Source organism: Mustela lutreola, chromosome 14 (genome assembly GCF_030435805.1).
Source record: "Mustela lutreola isolate mMusLut2 chromosome 14, mMusLut2.pri, whole genome shotgun sequence".
Lineage (NCBI taxonomy): Eukaryota > Metazoa > Chordata > Mammalia > Carnivora > Mustelidae > Mustela > Mustela lutreola.
In genome coordinates, this window is record NC_081303.1 from 47,660,727 (window position 1) to 47,684,617 (window position 23,891).

A 23,891-nucleotide genomic window follows, 5' to 3' on the forward strand; every position below is an offset into this window, starting at 1 on the left:
TGTCATGCGTTCCGAACCTCCACACCCGCCAGACCTCTGCTCTGATGACCCTTTGTAGCTGCGCAGACTGAGCCCTTCTGCTATGCCCTACAGGTACCAGCTTCAGTCCCAGGAGGAGACCAAGGAGAGGCGACACTCCCATACCATTGGTGGGCTGCCCGAGTCCGACGACCAGTCAGAGCTGCCTTCCCCCCCTGCACTCTCCATGTCCTTGAGCGCGAAGGGCCAACTTACCAACATAGGTCAGTGCTTCCGGTCTCTCGCTGTGGCACGGGATGAGGCAGGGCCCACCCTGCCGTGTGAGGCAAGGCAGCTGGACTTCAGGTTCCATCTCCTCTCTGACTCCCACTATATTGGGTCGCTTCGTGGTGCCTCAGTTTATCCATCCAAAGTCAGACTGAAGGCAGAGAGTGCTCTAAGGTCCTCAACTGAGAAGTCGCCCCCAGGCACAAGGAGTAGGGTGCTTTGGAGAGTCTGAGCAATGGTGCGGGAAAGCCATCAATCGAGGCCCGGAGATCAGACTAGAACAGGCGGAAAGGAGCCCCCAGGCCCAGGGCAGCAACACTACATGGCTGGGCTGGCGGAGAGGAAGGAGGGAACCGTTGTTGATGGCAGACGATGGGACCAGCCTCGTCCTGAAGGCAGCGCGCCTGAAGACACATCCTGGCCTTTTGAAAGCCTGAGGAGAAAGGCTGGCGAGGAGGGAGGCAGGAAGAGAAGGCTGATTCAGAAGCAGGGAGGGGAAGAAGCTTCAGGTGGAGGCCTGAACCCAGGGAGCAGCAGGCCATGATGGGCCCAGGGCAAACCCCTTTAGGACAGAGGCTGGGGCAGGCGTGTGCTTTGCTGTGTCTTACTAGATCCACCTCCTCATTCAGCTGAGTGAAGGAACGCAGTAAGGGAACACGAGGACGGGCTATGGGATGATTATGGGGAATTTGAGGAAAAACTAGGAATCAGGATCATTTTGCCTAGAAAAGGAAGTGATTTGTAAGGAAAGGTCATCTGCTCGCTGAAGGGCCGTTAGGTGGGGGAGGGGGCCAGCTTGTCCTCCGTCTGCACTGAGAACCAAACCAGAGGAAAGGCATGGATGCTGCAGGCTGAAGGTGTTGGGCTAAACCGTGATCACCTTACGTGTTCGAAAGGGCCGAGGCAGGTGTAAAATCTTCTTCACAGGTCCTTATGGAGGGAGTAGACATCTGTCTGCCTCTCTGGAGGCAGAATAGGCAAGGGGAGCTGTGGGTGTGAACCCAGGGAGGCTGTAACCCCAGCAGGGGGAGGGGCGAAGGGGAGCAGGGGCTGCCGGTCAGCCTGGATTCAGCAGAGCCCAGCGTCAAAGCAGATTCTAGGAGCCTCACCTGACACTGTCACCTGGTCCACGCATCTGACCTTCCAGCCAGGGGAATGCTGGGCAGGGAGGGGTGTGTTTCTTGCTGCGTCAGAACCGGCCAGTGGCCTAGAATGACACCGCTGGTGGGGAGAGCCTCAATCCCTCCCGCAGTGCCGAACCCATCAGAGCCCATAGCCTGGCCCCCTTCTCTAGCTGCCTCTTTGTCATCATTTAGATCTGAGTCTTGGTCTGAATTCTTAGTCCTCCCAGGCTGCCAGTTGTATTCTACGGAACCACAACATCCCATTCCACATTCAGGTGATGTGAAGGTTTTAGAAAAGCTGCGAGGCTCCCCCAGCCTGACCTTCAAAAGTGACAGTTCCCGGGCAGGCAGGGCTGAGGGGAAGGTCTTTTAAAATAGGAAACGCTGTTCCCCCTTTATTCCTCACAGCAGGGTCCTTCTCCATTAGGGCTCGATCTCCCCGGGAGAGACCCCACTCCTAACCAGCAGCTGCCTGCACACTCCCCCCACCCCTACCCCTTCCTCTCCTGCCCCCACCCCTGACCATTTGCCTCCCATGCTCCTGGTGCTCCATTCCCCAAGGGACCCAGAGAGCTGATGACCCTGCCTCTTCTCCCGCCCTCCCCCTGCCTCTCCTGTCCCCCTCCCCTCTGTCCTTCCAGTGAGTCCCACTGCGGCCACCACGCCAAGAATCACCCGCTCCAACAGCATCCCCACCCACGAGGCGGCCTTCGAGCTGTACAGCGGCTCCCAAATGGGGAGCACCCTGTCCCTGGCCGAGAGACCCAAGGGGATGATTCGGTCAGGATCCTTCCGAGACCCCACGGACGATGGTGAGACTTCATGCCAGCGCGGTTCACGCTCATTCCAGCTCTGCTGGGTCCCCTCACCCGCCACCACCCCCGCCACCACCACCACACACACGTATATGATTCACAGAACATCAAGTCCGGGCCATTTCAGCTCTTTCTTCCCATCCCTTTGAAGGGTCTGGGGGCCCAGAAACCTTTGGGTGGCACCGTCTGGCACTGGGGCTTTGGGCTGGAGCACCTGCCGTCGGGGCCGGGGGAGGGAAATGGAGCCTGGAAGGGTTACATGGAACCCCTCAGAATGCTCCCGAAACTGTAGCTCCTCCCCCTCATTCCAGCAGCAGCCTCTCCTCCCCACAGTCTTTCAGCAAATGTGAAAAGATCCAGGGATGTAAGGGTGGCTCTTAAAACCCGGGAAAGAATTAGGCATCTCATTCCTCTTGCAAGAATGTTCCAAGGGTTAGCTTCAGGGAGGGCCCTGTGGTTGTTTGTGGTGATGTGGGTGTTAAAGGGCCAGAGCCTGGAAGACCAGGCTTCACTGGAGAGCCGACTTCCCGCTGGTGTTTTCAGGCTGCCGCGCCTGGAGGCCACCTTGCAGGGGTGCTGTGGTTCTGTCAATCGGGCTAATGAAGCATCAGAAGGAGGGTTTTACACTTCAGGCCGTTGGCCATCCACATGGTCCCCAGAGCCGAGAAGAGGATGCGCGGGCCGAATGGCAGGATTTGTTCCGAGCAGCTCTGATGAGAAACTCCCCTCTTCCGCAGCTTAAGTACTTTCCTGCCTGGGAAGAGAAGATGATGCCTGTCCACGATCATCTCCTTTCCCTCTCCCTGAACCCTCGTGCCCTGCGGAGCAGGAGCAGGCTGAGCGAGGGCCCACCATCCCCAGGCTGCCCGAGAATGTAGACTGAAGGAGGAGGCTAGCTCTGCTCAGGACCTTGCCTCGTCAGCAGACACCTGCCTGCTCGGGGCTGTCATGATGCCAGTTGGGTCCCCCTGTGGTGTTCTTCCTGTTGGCTCCAGATGCCCTCCAGAATCTGAATCCAAACTCCTGCCTTCGGGCTCTGCCCAGGAACCCCTTGTGCCCGGAACCCTCTGTTAACTCTGTGTTCTGCTTCTTTTTCAGTTCATGGCTCAGTGCTGTCCCTGGCCTCCAGCGCCTCCTCCACTTACTCCTCAGTAAGAGCACTACTTCTCTTCCTTCCTCATCCCCTCTCACATACTGTTGCCCTGCTCCCCAGAACCTGGGTTGGTTGGGGAACTGGGTGGGGGTGGGGGACTGCTACCTGCTCATCAGGCCTTGTGGATCTGGGGTGGGGACGGGGCGGGGGGCACGGGGGAGGCGCCTAGACCTTGGAGCACTGGGTTGAGCGCATCAGTTCCTCAGTGGTCTTTCTGGCCTCACCACCGATTCCTGAGCAAACTCTGGTGTCTTTGGTTCCCCTCCTTTGAAAAAGCGATAGTCCCCTTGTGATAGAGCCCATTCTGTGCCAGGGGAAGTGGGAAGCATTCAGGGCAAGGCGGGCTGGGAACTTTCAAGTGTACAGGACTCCAGCATGCTAACAGCATACAGAATTTACCAAGTGTTCCCTGCGGGGGACTGGGCACACTGTGTTTGGCCATTAGGTGTAATTTGGTTCTCAGATTTGTTTTGCCTGTAAATTCTTTATTCTTTCAAGTTAGTGGCAGTAAGGATTCGTCTTCAGATCAACCAGAGTTTCATTTCCTAGCCTTCTTGGCAATGCCAAAGTTGGCTGGAGACGAGCTCCAGAGAAATCTTTTATTGGAACCCAAGGATAGGATCTCAGCCCATCCTGTGAGGGGCCAGGGCCAAGACACTGAGTTTCGGCCTCTCTGTACCTCTGAGTCACGCTTCTTCAAGTTCTCCGCCCTGCCACTGGGGCCTGGCTTCCTCACCTCCGTAGTAACTACCTCCTTCTCTCTTTCTCTCCTTCTGTGCTCCTTCTTCAGGCTGAGGAGAGGATGCAATCTGAGGTAGGGTGCGAAGCCTTTGTCTCTGCTTGTTAACACCACTGCGCCCCATTCTGCTTCCAGATCTCCTACTTCCGCTGCTGCCATAAGTTTGTATTTCTCTCCCCTCCACAGCAAATCCGGAAGCTTCGTAGGGAACTGGAATCATCCCAGGAAAAAGTGGCCACCCTGACGTCTCAACTTTCCGCCAATGTGAGTGCCATAAAGTAGGGGAAGACCTAGGCAGTTACTTTGGCTTTAAGTCAGATAAGTTCAGCCAGAGGAGGCGAATTCTCTCGTAAGGTATCCTCTGGGCTTAGATTCCAAGGGAGCGGGACCTGTTCGTGGCTTTACAACAGTGGAACGGGGGATTGGCCTTCTCTGAGTCTTGATATTTATAGAGAAATGCTTTTGCTCCCACCCAAATTAATAGGTGTGGATGAGTTCATGCCCCGTGGTCTTTGAACTCCCTAGAGAAAGGGGCGAGAATTATCAGTGGTTCTGCTTGGAGGTGGGAACAACCTTTCCATTGGCCATGGACACAAGTAGTCACGTATTAGAGAACCCTCAGAACTGTCTGCTGCTGCCCTGGGGTATGTTTCTGTCTTTGTTCAGGCCACATTAACTGGACAGGCACAGAACTCGCTATTACCGATCTGCCTGGCAGGCATGACACAGCTTAGAAACACGCTCTCGTTCCAGTCCAGCTGCCTCACTCACAACTGCCTTTGCTGAGCTGTCTCCTTGGGCAGGTGGCAAAAATTACCTGAACTTTAGGTTGGGAGCCAGAATTCTTTGTTTCTGCCCTCAGCCTGCCCTCGGTCCATCCCAGGAGAATGAGTTTTTTTCTTTCTGTGGGCCTTGGTCTTTCGACCCTGTGAGATGGGGGGAAATGAGGCTGCCTCCCCTCACTGGGCTGTGGTAGTTTCTCCCCTGTGACTAAGTTGCGAACAGAGAACATAAGAACCATTTTCCCCCAAAGCTGTAAACAACAGCTGAGCCGGATTTGCAGAAGCCTTCCAAGTGTGCACACAAAAGTCACCATGTCCACAGTTTCTGCAGGAGTTTTGGGTTTTTGTGTTTTTTTTTTTTTTTCTCGTCCCTTCCTCACCAGGGAACCCAGCTGTCAGGCCCAGGGGTCTTCACTGGTTTTAGGTAGAAGACTCTCCACCGAGATTTCGCATGTTTCTGTTCTGTTTCAGCGGCAGTTCCCTCACTGCCGCGCTGATCATTCTATTTCTCTTTGCCCAAACCCTCCACTCATAAGCTGCACAGTCACTGGTTTGTTGGAAGCCCATGTCCTGCACCGTCTTCCACTCTTGGGGACCCATAAAAGTTACAACATAAGCAAGAACTCTCTCTCCCCTCCCTTGTGCCCCACCCATCACGGCTGGTGGCCTGGGTCACGTCTTGCACACCCCAGGAAATTCACATCTGGGAGATGCGGTGGGAGGGAGGGGAGAGGCGCCAGGGAGGCAGAGAACATTAGTGTGTCTGATTCACCGACACTGGATCTGTCAGCCATCATGCTGTCAAGGCTAGGCGAGAGCCAAGAAAATGAATTTAGACGGTGATTTTTCTTCGAACAGGAAGTTCCCTTTGGCTAAAAGAGAACAAACCAAACACCCGGACACGATGGGTTCTGAATTTTAGAGGCAGATCCTGCTGGGGGTCGAAGCCTGGCCCTCAAGCAGGAGACGTGGTGCCAGAACTCTCTGGGATCCCGTGATTGCTGACAGAGCTTTTTTCATGTTCCGAGGAACGTCCCAGCTCCCCACGCGGAGGGCACATCCCAGACAGGGAGGGACCGCAAGCCATTTCACCTTTCCCAAGTGCCAACCTATCTCTGGCGCCGCTGCTCAGCCCTGAGGTCCTGCAGGCCCTCTGGTGAGGCTGAGGGTTAGGGAAGTCTCAGAGGAGGGAGAGGATGGGTTGCAGAAGTGAGGAATGCCCTTCAGGAGCAGAGGGAGCCCCCAGTGAGAAGGGAAGCCAACGGTTGTTGGGGTCCCTCACGAGGAGATGTTCAGGGATTCGGAGTGGGCTGTTTACAGATTTAGGCAGGGATGTAGAGAAGTGAAGAGAGACACCCCGAGGCCAAGAAAACAGGAGCTCCCTGTACAGCAGGTGAAAGTCCGCGGCTCAGGGTCATGACCTAGGTCTGCCAAGGAGAGCCCAGGCCTTGACCGATTCGCAGCACTTGCAGGTGGACAAGGCAGTTCATAATGACCCACACGGGTTGCCACCAGCCACTGTCAAATGAAGGTAGCTTCCAGGTATGTTGCAAAAGCAGAGGCTGAGACTAGAGTTGGCCCAACAGGGAGAGGGAATCACTGGCCCACAGGAAGCGGTGACAAGTGTCACAGACCTACATCCTCAAGCTCTGGATGAAAGATATGCCCAAAATATGCCTGTCACTTCTCACGAGGGCCACTGACTTGCCCAGATACCCTCCAGTGATGGCTGTTTCTGTAGCCCCTCGTGTTCCCCTATCTAGCCCCATTCCCTTCACCTTCCCTATACATCCTGCTGCCAGGTGAACACTTCGTGGGCTAGCCCTGCTGCGAGTGGCCTCTGCTCCACCCTCCCTGGCCAGCCTCCTCCTCGTGAAACACACGTGACATCTAGTGGCCAAACTTCGGAAGGCCCCTGAAGTTTCCCTGAGCTACTTCTCTCTAGCCTGGCAAAGGCAGCCGTGAGAAACAAGGAACTGGGAGAAGCGGGATGGAGTGTCCTTGAGAGCAGAGGTGGAAAGAAGCACCAAATAGTTTCTAGAGGGAGGTGATTTGGACCCCTGGGGGCCAGCCCTCCACACAATGCAGGAGTTAAATCAAGACAATAGGAATGACCCAGAGGTTATGCCCCTCCTGAAGAGCAGAGGGACAGTCCCACCTCTGGTAATAGGTGCCGGATCCCAAGTGTCCAAGAGCCTCCAGAAGCCTGCCTGCCCCCCCTGCCCTAATGCTGCCTGTACTACTTCCTCATTCACAAAGTTGGTCCCTGCCAGAAAATCTCAGGCCAAAAAGGTGTTTGATTCCGCCTTTCTCTAGTCAGGGAGATCAATATTCAAAAATCACCAAGAGAGTTGTTGGCATTGGTGAGTGCTCAGATGCAGAAAACCAGTGAAACTACTTCCCATAATCGTCTTTTCTTTTCCTGAAGTGTCAGGCCACTTAGGAACTTCCTTCCGTGTTTATTTCAGGCTAATCTAGTGGCAGCTTTTGAGCAGAGCCTGGTGAATATGACATCCCGCCTCCGACACCTGGCGGAGACAGCAGAGGAGAAGGTACGATAGCTGGGAGTTCTCTTCCCGCACAGACCTGGGCTCACCTCCCCTGCTCTCTCCTGAGCGCGGGTTTCTCTCTCCCCTCCCGTCACCCTGAATCCTCCCCTCAGAGAATTCCCTGCCTTCTCTATCAAATCTGGAAGAATTCCAGTGCCTAGCCCACTGCCTGGCACAGAGTTGGTGCTCCCAGTGCCAACTAATAACACTATTGTCATGTCTCTCTTAGGACACTGAGCTGCTGGATTTACGAGAAACGATAGACTTTCTGAAGAAGAAGAACTCTGAAGCACAGGCCGTCATTCAGGGAGCCCTTAATGCCTCAGAAACCACACCCAAAGGTAAGCTATCCAGCCACAGATCGAAGGAGAACAGAAATGGGGTTATTGGAGATTTTTATCTGTGCCTACAATATTCCGGATTTTTAGAAGGTAAGGGCCCTTTGATGCCCTTCAGTGTGATGCTCTGGACTGGTCAGGGCCAGGGACATGACCCCACCATCCTTGGGATGAGGGAGAGTAGAGCAGACCTGTCATCCCTATGGGTCCTCTCTTGAACCTTGAGGGCAAAGTCCAAGAGCTGTCAAAAACCATCAGTAAAACAGCACATTATTCTTAAAAAAAAAAAACCTAGAGGTATTCTTACCATTTGATCCAGCAGTTGCACTCCTTGGTATTTACCCAGAGGAGTTAAAATTTTATGTCTTCAGAAAAACCTGAATTTCTATAGCAGTTTTCTTCATCATCGCCAAAACTTGGGAGCAACCGAGAGATCTCCTTCAGTAGGTGATTGGAGGAAGGAACTGTGCTATGGCCAGTCGATGAAATATTACTCAGCATTAAAAAGAAATGAGCTACCAAGTTGCGAAAAGATAGCAAGCAGTCTCAAATGTACATTACTAAGTGGAAAAAGCCAATGAGAAAAGGCTACGTCTTGTCTGATTTTAACTGTATGACATCTTAGAAAAGACGAACTAAGGAGACCCTAAAAGGATCAGTGATTGCTGAGTGGGGTGGCGTGGGGAGGATGAGTAACCAGAGTACAGGGGATTTTTAGGGCAGTGAAAGTACCCTGTATGATACTATGATGGTAAATACCTGTTATTATATGTTTGTTCAAAGCCGTAGGATGTCTATAGCACCAAGAGCGAACCTGAATGTCAGCTATGGGCTCTGGCTATAATGGGGTGTCGGTGCAGAGTCATCAGTTGTAACGCGTGCTCCCCTCTAGGGGTTGTGCTGATAGTGGGGGAGGCTGTGCACGGAGAGGCGACAGGAGGATATGGGAACCCTCCATATACCTTCCTTTGAATTTTGGCTGAGAACCTAAAACTGCTCTACAAAATAAAGTCTAAAAAATAAGCACTTTACACTTTTACACACACATACACCTATAATCATAGTTATTTAATCCTTATGTCAGTTCTCCAAGGGGGTGCAGTCCAATCTTCAAATGAGGTGAAGATCACTGAGGTTTTGTGGGGCCTGGTGGGTTGGGCCTCTGCCTTCGGCTCAGGTCATGGTCTCAGGGTCCTGAGATCGAGCCCCACATTGGGTTCCCTGTTCAGTGGGGAGCCTGCTTCTACCTTTCCCTCTGCTGCTCTGCCTGCTTGTGCTCTCTTGTTCTATCAAATAAATAAAAATCTTTAAAAAAGCAAAAACAAATAAACATTTTCACGTAAGAACTCCAGTGACTTCTACACTCCCATTAATTTATATTCATCTGATCCTTACTTACTTTTCTCCCATTTTGTTGAAAGGGACTGTCCTTTCTGGCCAAGACGGCTCCCTTATCTAATGCTTTGGGATTCTCCCTCTGGCGTTGATATCCATCGCGTGTGCATGTACACACACACACACACACACACACCCCTACATCTTTGATCTCTTACCTTCTATTCACTCCTTCCCTTTTCCTTATAATGCTGCTAAAGTCTCTTTTATCTTTAAAGACAACAAAAGATGTATCCACATCCTTTTTTTTTTTTTTTTAAAGATTTTATTTATTTATTCATGAGAGGTAGAGAGACAGAGAGGCAAAGGCTGAGAGAGTGGATTCCGATGTGGGACTTAATCCCAGGACTTTGGAATCATGACCTGAGCAGAAGGGCAGATGTTTAACCGACTGAGCCACCCAGGCGTCCCTCCATTACTCTTTCTAATTATAATCTTATCTAACTTCCTTCACAAACTTGCCTTCCACTTCCCTTACCCCCCTAACCCCACCGTAATTTGCTTCCACTGCTATCACCCTACCAAAACTGCTTTCACTGAAATCACCAGGGACCCCCATTTTTCCAAAACGTAACTAGTAATTGTTAGTACTTAGTTTACTTGGCTTATGTGAAATAGACATGATACCTAACCAGAAGTTTGTGGGGTCAGATCAGAAGACCACTGTGAGCATTCACCATGGTGCCAGGCTCAAAATAACCTCTCCTACACACACACACAGTCACACAGGAAGTATCCCAAGATATCCAAGATTTGGCCCTGTTAAGTGCTCCTTTTCTTCTTTAAATTCTCCCCCTAGCTTCTGAGTCGTCATTCCCATCTTGGCCTTGTCCTACCCCCTCTGACTCCTCCACAGAACCCCATTTCTTCCTTCCACTTCGTCTTCAGGGACTGGACTCCCAGAGCTCCAGCCATAGCTTTTTTGTTTGTTTTTTGAAGAGTGAGAGAGAGAGAAAGAGAGAGAGGGACAAGGGGAGGGACAGTGGGAGAGGAAGAGAGAGAATCTAAGCAGTTTCCACGTTCAGCCTGGAGCCCAACGAGGGGCTCGATCCCACAACCTTGAGATCATGTATGACCTGAGCCAAAATCAAGCTCAGGTGCTTAACTGACTGAGCCACCCAGGCACCCCTGGGGTCAAGGTCTTTTTTAAGACAGAAGGCAAAGAGTGGCATGCCTTTCCATTTATTTATTCTTTAATTTCTTTCAGTGGTTATGTGGCTGTTTTCAGTATCTAAGTCTTGCATTTCTTTTGTTAAATTTGTTTTGATACGATTGTAAATAGAACTGTTTTTCTTAATTTCCTTTTCAGATTATTCATTACTGGTATATGGAAATATAATAGGTTTTTTTTATATATTGATTTTGTATCCTGCAAACTTGCTGAGTTTATTTACTAGCTCAGTAAGTTTCACAACCTCCTCAAAATGTGTATCTCTGTCTTCTTAACATGTACCCCCGTCCTGAATATTGCACATCTATTTCCAAATACTTTTGGACATTCCCACTTAGACCACCTGATAGGTGTCCCTAACTCAACATGTCCACCATAAAAGGCACTCCCTCCACCTCCCTTACAAATACACAAACCAACATTTTCCCTTCTGCAGTTTGACCCATTTCAGGTATTATCATCTGCCTGGTCACCCAACCCACTAATACAAAAGTCATCTTTTATGTCTCACTGGTTCACCATATAAAGCCATTGAGTTATATATATAATTCATGCAGATAGATAGATACTCAGTTCTCTCTCTCTCCTCTGCCTTGTCAGTACCCTGGCTCTGGTTTTCATCACTCTTCTTCTGGATTATTACAATAATCTCCTAACTAGTCTTGCATTGCTACAGTCCTTCTTTCATGGGCCCCTATCCCCACCTCGCACAGGTGTCAACCAATCATGTCAGTTGAGATCAGAAATCATTCCAACTTCAGTATGGACTATTACTGTTACTGTTAACTTTTTTTACTGTTAATTTTTTAGGTGTGATAATGATGATGTGGGATAATGTCCTTATTCTTAGAAGATGCATCCTGAAGCACTTAGTGGCAAAGAGTCATGTTGCCTGCCACCTCTTTTCAGATTATTCAAGAAGATATCTGTACGTGTGTGTGCTTGTATGTGTGTGCGCGCACTTGTTTGGGGGGGAAGAAAGAGCATGCACAAGTGTAAATGGAACAAAATATTAACAACTGTTAAATTAGGTGGAGGGGCATACGGATGTCCAGTGTACTATGCTTTTAAGTATTTCTGTGTGCTTGAAACATTTCAGAAGAAGAAGTTAAAGGGAAAGAGACTATGCTCCAAACCCATTAGTACGGCATCCTGTCCTCTTCCTGATCCAAAACAAACATTTCTCTCCAGCTTCATCTTCTACCCCCTCTCTTGCACCCTGTATCCCAGCCATGGCACTAGTAAAAAACTTACTTACTGAGCACTTTGCATATGCTAGGTACTTTTCTAAGGATTGTACTTGTGTTGATTAATTTATCCAGGTAACAGCCCTATAAAGTACATTTTATAGTTGAGAATAATAGGGAAAATAACTCCCTTAGAAAAACACAGCTTGTAAGTGATAAATCTGGAATATTAAGCTATTTCTGATTTCCCAAGTGCATCTTACTCTTTAGATATGGATTTGTTAAGTGAATAAATGAATTCTGTCTTTTGCGATGAGTTTGCATGTTTTCCTCAGTTCAGGGTGACCTAGACTCAACTTGGTTAGGAGGATTTCTAGGACCATTCAACAAGCTAATGCTCAAAGTCATGATACCTACCCTAATTTTATTTGTGAAAAGGTGGTAAATGTATGTAGTACAAAATTAAAAATGCACAAAAGAGTTCTGAAGATTATTTGATTTCTGAAGATTATTTGATTCTAGAACATCCTCTGCTTCTAAAAGTACTATATAGCATATTTTTTAGGGGTGCCTGGGTGGTTCAGTGGCTTAAAGCCTCTGCCTTCAGCTCAGGTCATGATCCCAGGGTTCTGGGATCGAGCCCTGCATCAGGCTCTCTGCTCGGCGGGGAGCCTGCTTCCTCCTCTCTCTCTGCCTGCCTCTCTGCCTACTTGTGATCTCTGTCTGTCAAATAAATAAATAAAATCTTGAAAAATAAATAAATAAATAATAAAGCAATACATATTCTGAGGAAAATGTGAATTAGTTGTTAACAAGCCATGGCCCATTGGCCAAATCTGCCCCACCACCTGTTTTGTTTTGTTTTTTAAAGGTTTATTTATTTATTGGAGAGAGAAAGAGAGATAGAGGTGCGGGAGGGGCAGAGGTGGAAAGAAAGTCACAAGCAGACTCTGCGCTGAACGGAGAGCCAGATGCAGGGCTTGATCTCATGACCCTGACCTGAGATCATGACTTGAGTTGAAATCAAGAGTCGAAGCTTAACCAGACTGAGCCATCCAAGTGGCCGTCACCATCTGTTTTTTAAATAAGGTTTTACTAGAGCACAGTCACACTCATTATTTACTTATTATCTATGGCTGCTTTAATGCAACAGCAGCATTGCTGACTAGGTATAATAGAGACCATGTGGCTGCAAAGCCTGAAATATTTACTGTCTGGCCCTTTACAGTGACAGCGTGTCAGCCCCTGATGTGTAAACTATACAAAAGGGTACTGGTAAAATATAAAAATCCCTCTCCCTCCAAATCTCACTCCCCAGAGATAACTGCTGTTAATAGTTTCTTGTGAATCTTTCCAAAAATAATTTTCTGCATATACAAATGTGTGTGTGTGTGTTTTATACAAATGGAAATTTCTTTACTTCAAATTAGCATGTTCTCCTGAGAGTTTTCCCCACCTTTGTTTTTTTTTTTTAAAGGATTTTATTTATATATTTGACAGAGAGAGAGATCACAAGCAGGCAGAGAGAGAGGAAGGGAAGCAGGCTCCCCGCCGAGCAGAGAGCCCGAAGCGGGACTCGATCCCAGGACCCTGGGATCACTACCTGAGCAGAAGGCAGAGGCTTAACCCAGTGAGCCACCCAGGCACCCCACACCTTTAAAATAACTGGAATTACTCTATGGTATTATAAACTTGGTTTGATAATCTTTGAACCAAGTGTTGTCCATGTGCTTTGTGAGCATTGGTGTTCTGGTTTTCCCAGCAATATGAAAGGAAGATTAGAGTTTAACGATGCCTTCTTGGTCATAGAGAGAATGAGACAATAACCAGGAGCTACCCATATCTTCACTGAACAGCTCTTGTTTCTAGGAGGACAGTGGCAAATAGCCACTTCACTGGTCCCCTACCTCTAAATCTGGTTTCCCTCCGCTTCCTCTTTCTGCATGTTAACACAGTAAGCTCTATGAAAAAAGCAATCTTCTGACTTTGTCCTACAATTAGGCAAGATGCTGATATGGGAGGAGACTAGCCGAAAGAATCACAGGACTTCCCTGTATATTTCTTTGTGACTTTATGTGAGTCTGTAATTATTTCAAAATAAAAAGGTTTTATAAATCTGATTTTATCTTGGGGCACCTGGGTTTTCTCAGTCGGTTAAGCATCCAACTCTTGATTTCAGCTCAGGTCATGATCTCAGGGTCCTGGGATCGTATCCTGAGTTGGGCTTCGCACCCAGTGGGGATCCTGCCTGAGGATTTTCTCTTTGTCCCTCTCCCTCTGCCCTTCCCCTCACTGCTTGCTCTCTCTCTCTCTGTCTTAAAAAAAAAAAAAAAATCTGGGATACCTGGATGGTTCGGTCGGTTAGGCATCGATCTTCGGCTCTGATCATGATTCCAAGGTCCTGGGATCAAGTCCTACATCCAGCTTCCTGCACAGTAGAGAGCCTGCTTCTCCCTCTCCCTCTGCCTGCCTCTCTGCCTACTTGTGCTCTTTCCCAATCCCTCTGTCAAATAAAAATTTTTTTTTTAAAAATCTGATTATAGGGGTACCTGGGTGACCCAGTGGGTTAAGCCTCTGGCTTTGGCTAAGGTCATGATCCCAGAGTCTTGGGATCAAGCCCCACATTAGGCTCTCTGCTCCTCAGGGAACCGGCTTCCCTCTCCCTCTTCCTACCTCTCTGCCTACTTGTGATCTCTCTCTCTCTCTCTGTCAAATAAATAAAATCTTAAAAAAAAAAAAAATCTGATTATAGTCTGCCTTTGCTCCAGAATCTTACTGCTCCTGCTCATTACCTACGGCACAAACGCAGATTTCCTTTAAAAGGCTTTCAGGGCTCTCCTGATCTGGCCTGAGCCACTCTCCACTCTCACCCTCACCTCTTGGGCTGTGCTCCTTGTACTGCTCCCATTCCAGTCTGCCCGAAGTTCCCCAAAGCAGAGCCAGAGCCCTGCACAGGGCCTTTGCATGTACTTTTCCTTTAGCCCAGATAGTCCTATCTGTTCTTTCAAGACTGAAACATCTTCTCCCTGGTTAATTCTTTCCTTCTCTGTGCTGGAAAACTGGATCATCTTTTGTGCCATTCCAAACTTTCTCAGAGTGCTGAAAAGATTTTCAACCTGTCAGATGAGAAAACAAAAGCTCATTCAGGTTAAATGCAGGACACATGGCCAGTTATACTTGGCCTTTGAGTACCAGGCACCCAAGTATTGCTGGGAAAATAATGAAAAATGGTAGCTTGAGGGGTGCCCGGCTGGCTCAGTTGGTGGAGTGTGCAGCTCTTGATCTAGGGGGTGATGAGTCCCACACTGGGGGTAGAGTTTACTTTAAAAAAAAATGATAGGTTGATGTCTCCATCAAAGTATTGAGAGCCAGCTCTCATTAAGCCCTTCTCAGGCTGAGTTCATTAGTTTGTATACTGCTGTTTATCCTATTAGACTGGAAGCTTCTTGAGAACAGCAGTCATTTCTTATTTTTTACTGTTACCATTTTTTTAATGTTGAAACGTGATTGGCCCTCAATAAATGTTGAAAAAATGATCCAGAAAATGAATAGTGTGGACACAGGAGTTGTTGGTGCCCTTCTGCTCCGCCTTCTGCAGCTATGCTGGCCGTAAGTCCCACGTCTTCTTTAAATCTACCCTGTGTGTGTTCTTCCCACTTGTACTTGGCTCCTAGAACTCCGAATCAAGAGACAGAACTCTTCGGACAGCATCTCGAGCCTCAACAGCATCACCAGCCATTCCAGCATTGGCAGCAGCAAGGATGCTGATGCAAAAAAGAAGAAAAAAAAGAGCTGGGTAGGTAAAGTTTGGGGGGCAGAAACTATGTAGAGCCATGATGGGTCACCTCCACTTCAGCATAGGGACCAGCTCCTTCCAGAATTAACCAAGATAGGGTGCCTCGGGATGAATACGAAGCCCCAGGCATCAGCTCAGAGCAAGGTCTGCTAAACTCTCCTGTTATCCCGATCCTGCCCCACCTGTACCGAGGCCATCCCTCCAACCCCATGCACACTCACTTTCCTTGGGCTCCCCATGCCTTGGATTAGGTCAAATGTATTTGGCAACAGAAGGAAATATCCAGAAGGGAACGTCCCATCAAGCCCCTTGCCCACCCCTCCCCATTCCCTTCTATACTCTGGAGAGAAGATTTTTCTGAACAAAGCCGTTCATTCTAGATGCTCCTGCAGGTCGTTTCTTGGAATTTTTTGGAGAGGTATTTGTGGCACTTTCCGTATGACTTCAGAAGGAACCATTATATTGCTGTTGACTAGTCCAAAGAGTACCCCGCCAATCTCCTGTCCCCACAACAGCTACCTCCCAATGGCCTGAAACAGACTTTGGATGACCTTTTCTGAAGTTCTGTAGACAGATCTAAAATGCTTTTAGCCTCTGTGCTGCCTGTGGTAAGGAGAGGATCCTGAAATGAAGACTTCTTGCTACTATGTCCCCTGTTCAATAAGACTGGCCCCCAAACCTTTGTATAGCCCAGATGGGTCCCAGCTGTGTGAAATGAGTGATTAAGTGTTGCTTCTTTTTTTTTTTTTTTCCCTTCAAAATGCTGACTTCAAATCCCTATTTTTTTCCAGGTCTATGAGGTAAGAGACCCAGTTCCTCTCTCCTTGTTTTCTCCCTCCTTTTGCCATACCTTCCCCATTTCCAGAGCAATCCCCTCTCCCTAAAGAAAAAGTGGCCACTCATAAAACTAACCGTAACAACCACCCCAGAGTTCCTAACTCACTCCACTGCATGGTCCATCCGCGGCTGCCTCCACATGAGGACAGAGGAGTGGTCTGGTTGGGGGCCAAATGGAAAAGTTAAACAAAATTCTGACCTATTCCCTCCTGTCTTCCCCTTGTTACAAAATCAGCCTGTTGTAAAAGCAGTCACTTGGAGTTCCTCCTGTCCAGAAAATGAGCTTTCTGATTTTTTGTTTGTTTGTTTGTTCCTTCAAACCCTAGAATCCCCAAATGGAAGAGAATCACAGGACTAACAGTATTTTGACCACAGTCCCCAGAGGCCAGTGCAGTTAGGGTCTCGCCGGAAGATTTCGCTCTCTAGGGAGACGAACCAGAAATAGAAGAGGCTATTATCCAATCCAGGGCACCCTCAAACCACCCAAAAACCCGAAGCCCTCTGAGCCTCCATGGAGTTTCCAAAGACATTTCAGGGATTAGAGTAGAGTCTCAGAAAAGCAGAAAGTGAACTCAGAGTTTCCATTACAGACCAGGCATCTGAGGTCCACTGACCTAGCCCAGCATTGCTCCCAGTGGTATGAAGGATGTGAAAAGTGGAGTCTGTAATCCGAACCATCCAGAAGCCTGCAGAATTGCTGGGGAGACAAAAAACAATATGGTACCTGTGAGACTGATGACAGTCCAGTGGTGCCAAAATGCTTAATTCAGCCAGTGAGTGCTAGAGGAGCTCGTAGATGAAACTAATTACAGGAGGCCACGGAGACCCCACAAGGGAGAGGAAAGCTAAACTGAGATGGGAGTGTGCGGAGATGCTCTCTGCAGGGACAAAGTCAGTGTAGCTGGAGATCTAAGGAGAGCGGTCGCAGTTAGGAAGGGCCTGTAATGCCAGGGTAATTATTTAAACTTGATTCTTTAGGTTGGCCTTTCCCAGCATGTGTTGGGTACAAGGCCATGCATGGCAATGCTCCTTAAAACAGGGATGCCATCATCAAATCTGAGAAGCCCTGCATTTCTACAGTGCACAACCACGTAGGAACGTTCTGAAATATCCCTCAGTCGAGTCTGTTTCATCTTGCTTGATTCACTGTTTCCCGAACTCAGGGAATCCTTCACCACATAACGCCAGTGAACATCTGCCAACAGCTGTGCCTTGGGAACCCGGAACAACACAGAGAACACTGCTGTCTCTCCCTCAGCGTCTTTGTGATCTTCCAGGATGTGTGCTTGGGGCAGATTGTGGTCATAGGATCTCTTGCTGTGCGCGCACACACACATGCACACGCACACGCACACACACTCTCTCTTTCTCTGTCTGTCTCATATACACCCACCACCTTCCATGAGGTAGCAGTGCAGAGAAGACCACTGGGTTGAAAATTAGGAAGCCTGAGTTCTAGTCCCAGGCCTGGACTGGAACTCTACAATTTTCAGCAAGTCAACTTTTCACCTTCCGTGATAATCTCTCTCCTGCACACACACACACTAGCTAACTGCACCCATACCCTCTTTCTCCTGTCCCCGTCGCAGCCAGATTGGTCCTCCTTGATGTCCTGCCTAGTAGGCTCCCCAACACACACCACCATCAGCTCTCCTCACTTACCTAACAGCCTTCCTGTGTTCCAGAAGAGACACTTGGAAAGAGTACCCTCCAATTTTCCTTTCTTTTCTCTCACCGTCCCAAAGATCTGAATTGCTTTTGTCCCCTCCAGCCTTCGACCCCTCCTTTACTCTCTGTCTCTGGCTGCCATTCCATATCTGTGTCCCTGTGTGTGTGCATGCTATACGAATGCATGAGAACGGGCGGGCCAGGACCTTGGTTTGCATCTCTAGCTCACAGCCCTAACACCCGAGCTCATCACCACAGGTCAAACAACCTACGGTCGCATTATAGCCTCCCAAGTATTCTGAGGAGATGCGGGGAAATAGTCCTTATTCTAGAACATGTGAGTGGGAACAGGAGAAGGCACTTGTGTCTGATGATTTTCCGCATTCTGGGATGTGCTGAGCACAAGATTCACTAAAAAAAAACAAGTTGATACCAGTCCCTTCCATTGATTTCCACAGAATCATCTTGCCAGTTCCTGGTTAGTAGGGAAATAGGTAAATGGATTCTGATCGGATGAGCCATGGTCGGGGTGGGTCCTGAGACCCAAAGTGAGCAAGGCTCTAGACTGAGCAGTCATTGGTCTGCTGGAGAAGGTGGGATTGGATCATTGAGAGATTGGCCACCCTGTGACCTCTGGGGGCTTCTCTCTACCCCCTTAGGGGCATAGTTCCCCCTTGGGAGAGAGCAGACCCAAAAAGTTCCCATAGACTATAGCAATGGCAAGCCAGAACAGTTCACTTTCTCTCAGCCCTAATTTCTAGGCAACTCTTCTGTCCATATTCCATGAATCAATCGAGTAAAGCCTTAAGAAGGAGGCTTAATGACAGCAAGCAGATACCCTGTCCGTACACCTCTCCATTTCAGAAGTCCCAAACCAGTGCTCCTCCAGTCCCCAGAGTGGAGCCCTGATGTCTCTCCACTTGGATCTGCTTTTTTCTAGCTTCGAAGTTCCTTCAACAAAGCCTTCAGCATAAAAAAGGGACCCAAGTCCGCTTCCTCGTACTCTGACATTGAGGAGATCGCCACCCCAGACTCCTCCGCCCCGTCGTCCCCTAAACTACAGCACGGTTCCACGGAGACCGCATCGCCCTCCATCAAGTCCTCCAACTCCTCCTCTGTGGGCGTAGATGTCACCGAGTAAGTGCTGTCTGCCGGCCACCCGGCTTGGGACAAGGATGCGCCACTGGCTGGGGGTGGAGTTAAGTCCATGTTTGGCTCTGGAGGAACAACACCACGCTATAGGTCTCTCCTGGGGTCTCTGAGACCTTCCCTCCCACCACTGATTATCTCTGAGGCTAACGACCAAGGGGTCTTCGTGTGCCCCCATAACTCTAGAGCCACCCCATGTGGCTTGGCTTCACTCTCACTTTCTCCCAGGGGCCCCGCTCACCCGGGCCCCCACACTAGGCTGTTCCATGGCAATGAGGAGGAGGAGCCAGAGAAGAAGGAGGTGTCAGAACTGCGCTCCGAGCTCTGGGAGAAGGAGATGAAGCTTACAGACATCCGCTTGGAAGCCCTCAACTCCGCCCACCAGCTGGACCAGCTTCGGGAGACGATGCACAATATGCAGGTGCGTATCTGGGCAGAGAGCTGAGCAGAGGGAAGACCGAGCCCTGGGGTTCGTCCAACTCTGTGGCCCTGCCCCCGTCTGTTCTCTCCGCAGCTGGAGGTGGACCTGCTGAAAGCCGAGAACGACCGGCTGAAGGTCGCCCCAGGCCCCTCCTCGGGCTCCACTCCAGGGCAGGTCCCCGGATCTTCTGCGTTAGCCTCCCCTCGCCGCTCCCTGGGCCTTGCCCTCACCCATTCCTCCAGCCCAAGTCTCACTGACACAGGTACCTGTTTGGGAGAAAACAGGAGGAAGAGGGTTTGGGTCCCTGGTACACCACTGTGCTCGCTCAGGGGGCACCCTTCTCGGGTCATGGAGGTTAACAGTGGCTAAACCAAGTGCACCCCCCATGTCACAAGACACAGCATTGTTCTAATGGCTTTTATGGTTTTGGAGTTTTCATTTTCATCTTGGTAGTCAGTAGTCATTTGGAAGAGATGGTGACTGGAAGGTTCAGGAAAGCCTGTGGGTGCTCCTAAAGCCAATAGTTGTTTTCATTGCCGACAGACCTGTCACCCATGGATGGAATCAGCACCTGTGGCCCAAAGGAGGAAGTGACCCTTCGGGTGGTGGTACGGATGCCCCCCCAGCACATCATCAAAGGGGTAAGGAACTTTCGGGAGTCTAGCAACACTATTATTTTTATCCAGGAACGTCTGGGCTCTGAACAGCCCCCAAACCAGAATATCCCACCACTAAGCCTTTTTAGGACCAACACCCCTTTCTTGGAGGAACCGCACTGAGGCTCACACACTTCTTTCTGCCTGGCCATGTAGGACTTGAAACAGCAGGAATTCTTCCTGGGCTGTAGCAAGGTCAGTGGAAAAGTGGACTGGAAGATGCTAGACGAAGCTGTTTTCCAAGTGTTCAAGGTAAAGGGATACATGTACCTCCCAAAGGTTGTTCATCCTTTTGTGGGATAGGGAGCCGTCCAGGCATTGGGATCTTGGGGATCTTTGATGCTTCCTGGAGAAATGCTAAGTTGGAAAAACGTAGTTTCTCTATCGACTTCTCTTTCCTCTGAAATCTGTGGCTTGTACCTCTGGGTTTGCATCACCTTGGTATTCCTCTATATCCTTTTTTTTTTTCCCTTCTTTTCTATCAGGACTACATTTCTAAGATGGACCCAGCCTCCACCCTGGGACTGAGCACCGAGTCCATCCATGGCTACAGCATCAGCCACGTGAAGCGGGTGTTGGACGCGGAGCCTCCAGACATGCCTCCCTGCCGCCGAGGCGTCAACAACATATCGGTCTCCCTCAAAGGTCAGTCTTTGTCTCTTTGTCTCCCTCCCTCCCTCCCTGGCGTTCAGCGGTATGGGGTGAGAGAGGGAGAGGCACAACAGACAGTCCGTCACGCATTCATTGAACAAGGACTTACTCAGAAGCTATGTTGTACAGCTCACTGTACTTAAGTAAGGTGAGGTGTACAAAGATGAGTAAGACCCAGTCCTGACTTCTGTTCCCAGGGCCATTTCATTGCCAGGGAAATTTCTAGAAAGCCTGGGTTTCTCACTCCACCTCCACCCACACACCTGTAACTCCAAAAGCATCCCTAAAAATAAGATCTGTGTTTTCAAAACTAGGAGTTAGAGGATTCCTATGGAACCACGGGGCACGTGGCCCTAGGTTCTTCCAGTGGGCACCTAGGGCCATGCTCGGGGCCCCGGTCGTGGCTCATCCTCTCTGGGGCTGGGGGTTCAGGTCTGAAGGAGAAGTGCGTCGACAGCCTGGTGTTCGAGACACTGGTCCCCAAGCCGATGATGCAGCACTACATAAGCCTTCTGCTCAAGCACCGGCGCCTCGTCCTCTCGGGCCCCAGTGGCACGGGCAAGACCTACCTGACCAACCGGCTGGCTGAGTACTTGGTGGAGCGCTCCGGCCGCGAGGTCACCGAGGGCATCGTCAGCACCTTCAACATGCACCAGCAGTCTTGCAAGGTGGCTGCCTCCTGACACCCCCGCCAGCCCTGGCTCAGGCCCCTTTCCGCCCCTTCTGTTCCCTTTCCTCCTCTCCCCATTGCATTTCCCTTTTCCAGTCCTTCTGCTGCCCCCAGATTCTTTCCAGACTTTTCCTTTCCCTTCTTTCTCCACCCTTCCCCTTGCCTCTGCTATATGCCTTTCCCTTATGCTGATCATTGACTGAACGACATTCTCGTTTCCAACTCGCTTTCTGCTGATCCTGAAAATCCTGTCTCTTTGTTCACTTCTTCCCTCTACCTTTCTTTTCAGTATTACTCTGACTTTGGGCTTTCGGGGGAGAAGAACTCAGAATTATATGTGGCACATTGTTGTTGTTTTTTTTTTTAAGATTTTATTTATTTATTCAACAGACAGAGATCACATATAGGCAGAGAGAGAGGGAGAAGCAGGCTCCCCGCTGAGCAGAAAGCCTGATGGAGGGCTCGATCCCAGAACCCTGGGATCATGACCTCAGGTGAAGGCAGAGGCTTTGACCCACTAAGCCAGCCAGGAGCCCCATATGTGACACATTCTGCTCTCCCCTGCCAAATCTGGATGTTTCTTGAGCACACCCTGGCGCTCTGGGGTTGCCCCAGTAGAGGGAGGCTTATCCGTTGGAGTGGTTTGTGGTACCAGCCCAGTGAAAATCCCTTTAAGAAATAGGATATCGTCCCCGTCTTTCAGGGATTTAGGAGCCGCTGCTTAAGACCGTTCCCTTATGGTGCCTGGGTGGCTCAGTCAGTTAAGCATTTGCCTTTGGCTCAGGTCATGATCCCAGGGTCCTGAGATCAAGCCCTGAACTGGGCTTCCTGCTCAGTGGGGAGTTTGCTTCTGCCTCTCCCTCTGGCTTTTACTCTCTCTCACTCTCTCTCTGTCTCTCTCAAATAAATATATAAAATCTTTAAAACAAAAAACAAGAAACAGTTGCCTTAGAGCCTTTGGGACCACTATTTATCAGTCCACAGTAGTCTGGTTCTACAGTCAAATGTTCAGACGCATTGAACAGGAACCAGAGCCTCCAGGGGAATCTGGAACTAGCATACCTTCCCCACAACCCTTCGTCCCACGTGCTGGTCCAAGTGCTCCCTGCTCCTGAGTGCTGACCCACTTCCTTCTTCTGTTTCAGGATCTGCAACTGTATCTCTCCAACCTGGCCAACCAGATAGACCGGGAAACAGGAATCGGGGACGTCCCACTGGTGATCCTGCTGGATGACCTGAGTGAAGCAGGCTCCATCAGTGAGCTGGTCAATGGGGCCCTCACCTGCAAGTACCACAAATGGTGAGCCGGGGTGGGCCGGGGTCAGGACCCGCTCCCCACAGTGGGGAGAAGGAGAGCCCGGTGCAGTCCAAACCATGAGCTTTCCACTGGGTGTCCTGGGCATACGTAGCGGAAAGCAAGGGTCAAATCTAAGTAAACCTTTTTCCTCCTTCTTCCCACAGTCCTTATATCATAGGTACCACCAATCAGCCTGTAAAAATGACACCTAATCACGGCTTGCACTTGAGCTTCAGGTAAGAACGGGGACCGTGGATAAACCTTCCAACCCTATCCAGGGTTCTGTAAACTAGTTAAATCCCAGGATCCAGCCAGAGGGGCAGTAGACAGCGGCAGGAAGGGGAACTAGGCAGGGCCTCTCGGCTGGGAAGAGAGAGCAGGGATATGTGCCATGTCAGTTACAAGGGTGGGAGAGAACCTTCGAGAAGAGAAAAGAACTACAAAACTAAGAGAGCTGCAGCTCGGATGCTGTTACTCACATTCTCTGCCCACACCCCGCCCCCCCAGTCTGGGTCACTGCAGTCAGACGGCTATCTGAGGGGGGGTCACTGGTTTGAGAATCAGCTCTGCCTGCCCAGGGCTACTGCCCTGACTTCCGTCAGCTCCACTATTACTTGAGAAGAAGTCCGGTGGGCATTAGCGGGAGGCAGACAGGAGGAGGGACGGACTGGCGGTGGGACAGTGGCCACCCTGACCCCTCTCCCCACTCCTGGCTGCAGGATGCTGACCTTCTCCAACAACGTGGAGCCAGCCAATGGCTTCCTGGTTCGTTACCTGAGGAGGAAGCTGGTGGAGTCGGACAGCGACATCAATGCCAACAAGGAAGAACTGCTTCGGGTGCTCGACTGGGTGCCCAAGCTGTGGTACCATCTCCACACCTTCCTTGAGAAGCACAGCACCTCAGACTTCCTCATCGGTACTGGGGTGCAGCTTCCCCTTTGGGGTCAGAAGGTGGCTTTCCTCTCCTCCTTTCCCACCCCGTGGGATGTTCCCATTTCTTTCTGGAGTCTTCAGCATGGAAAGGAGTGGCAGGCCCCCTGGCTTCAGACCCAGGGCTGCTTAATTACGTACCAATCATTCCCCTCACTGTGAGCACCATGATTTGGGCAAATCTCTTCAAACAGCAGAAAGCTAACCCTGCGCCCTCATTTTTCCCACAACTAATGGGGAAAGGAAAGGAAAGTATTGAGGGAATTGGAAAACTTCCCCTCACTCCCTCACAAGTCACATCCACATTGTGAAGAAGC

The 23,891-nt window shown here is 49.9% G+C and overlaps 1 protein-coding gene across 8 annotated transcripts in view; it reads left to right on the forward strand.

Annotated features, from left to right (window-relative positions):
* NAV1 (neuron navigator 1) overlaps window positions 1-23,891 on the forward strand; it is a 254,837-nt gene that overhangs the window by 219,200 nt on the left and 11,746 nt on the right. For 2 of the 8 annotated variants that reach the window (XM_059146655.1, XM_059146662.1), the window contains 18 exons: window positions 94-242; window positions 2,012-2,182; window positions 3,284-3,336; window positions 4,129-4,152; window positions 4,264-4,341; window positions 7,328-7,411; window positions 7,638-7,749; window positions 15,174-15,304; window positions 18,741-18,937; window positions 19,178-19,370; window positions 19,464-19,632; window positions 19,914-20,011; window positions 20,183-20,278; window positions 20,512-20,671; window positions 21,110-21,345; window positions 22,493-22,647; window positions 22,809-22,880; window positions 23,364-23,560. In XM_059146655.1, coding sequence (XP_059002638.1) covers window positions 94-242; window positions 2,012-2,182; window positions 3,284-3,336; window positions 4,129-4,152; window positions 4,264-4,341; window positions 7,328-7,411; window positions 7,638-7,749; window positions 15,174-15,304; window positions 18,741-18,937; window positions 19,178-19,370; window positions 19,464-19,632; window positions 19,914-20,011; window positions 20,183-20,278; window positions 20,512-20,671; window positions 21,110-21,345; window positions 22,493-22,647; window positions 22,809-22,880; window positions 23,364-23,560 — 2,375 coding nt within the window. The remainder of the gene's footprint in view (window positions 1-93; window positions 243-2,011; window positions 2,183-3,283; window positions 3,337-4,128; window positions 4,153-4,263; window positions 4,342-7,327; window positions 7,412-7,637; window positions 7,750-15,173; window positions 15,305-18,740; window positions 18,938-19,177; window positions 19,371-19,463; window positions 19,633-19,913; window positions 20,012-20,182; window positions 20,279-20,511; window positions 20,672-21,109; window positions 21,346-22,492; window positions 22,648-22,808; window positions 22,881-23,363; window positions 23,561-23,891) is intronic. The other 6 variants (XM_059146656.1, XM_059146659.1, XM_059146657.1 and 3 more) reach the window with 6 other exon arrangements.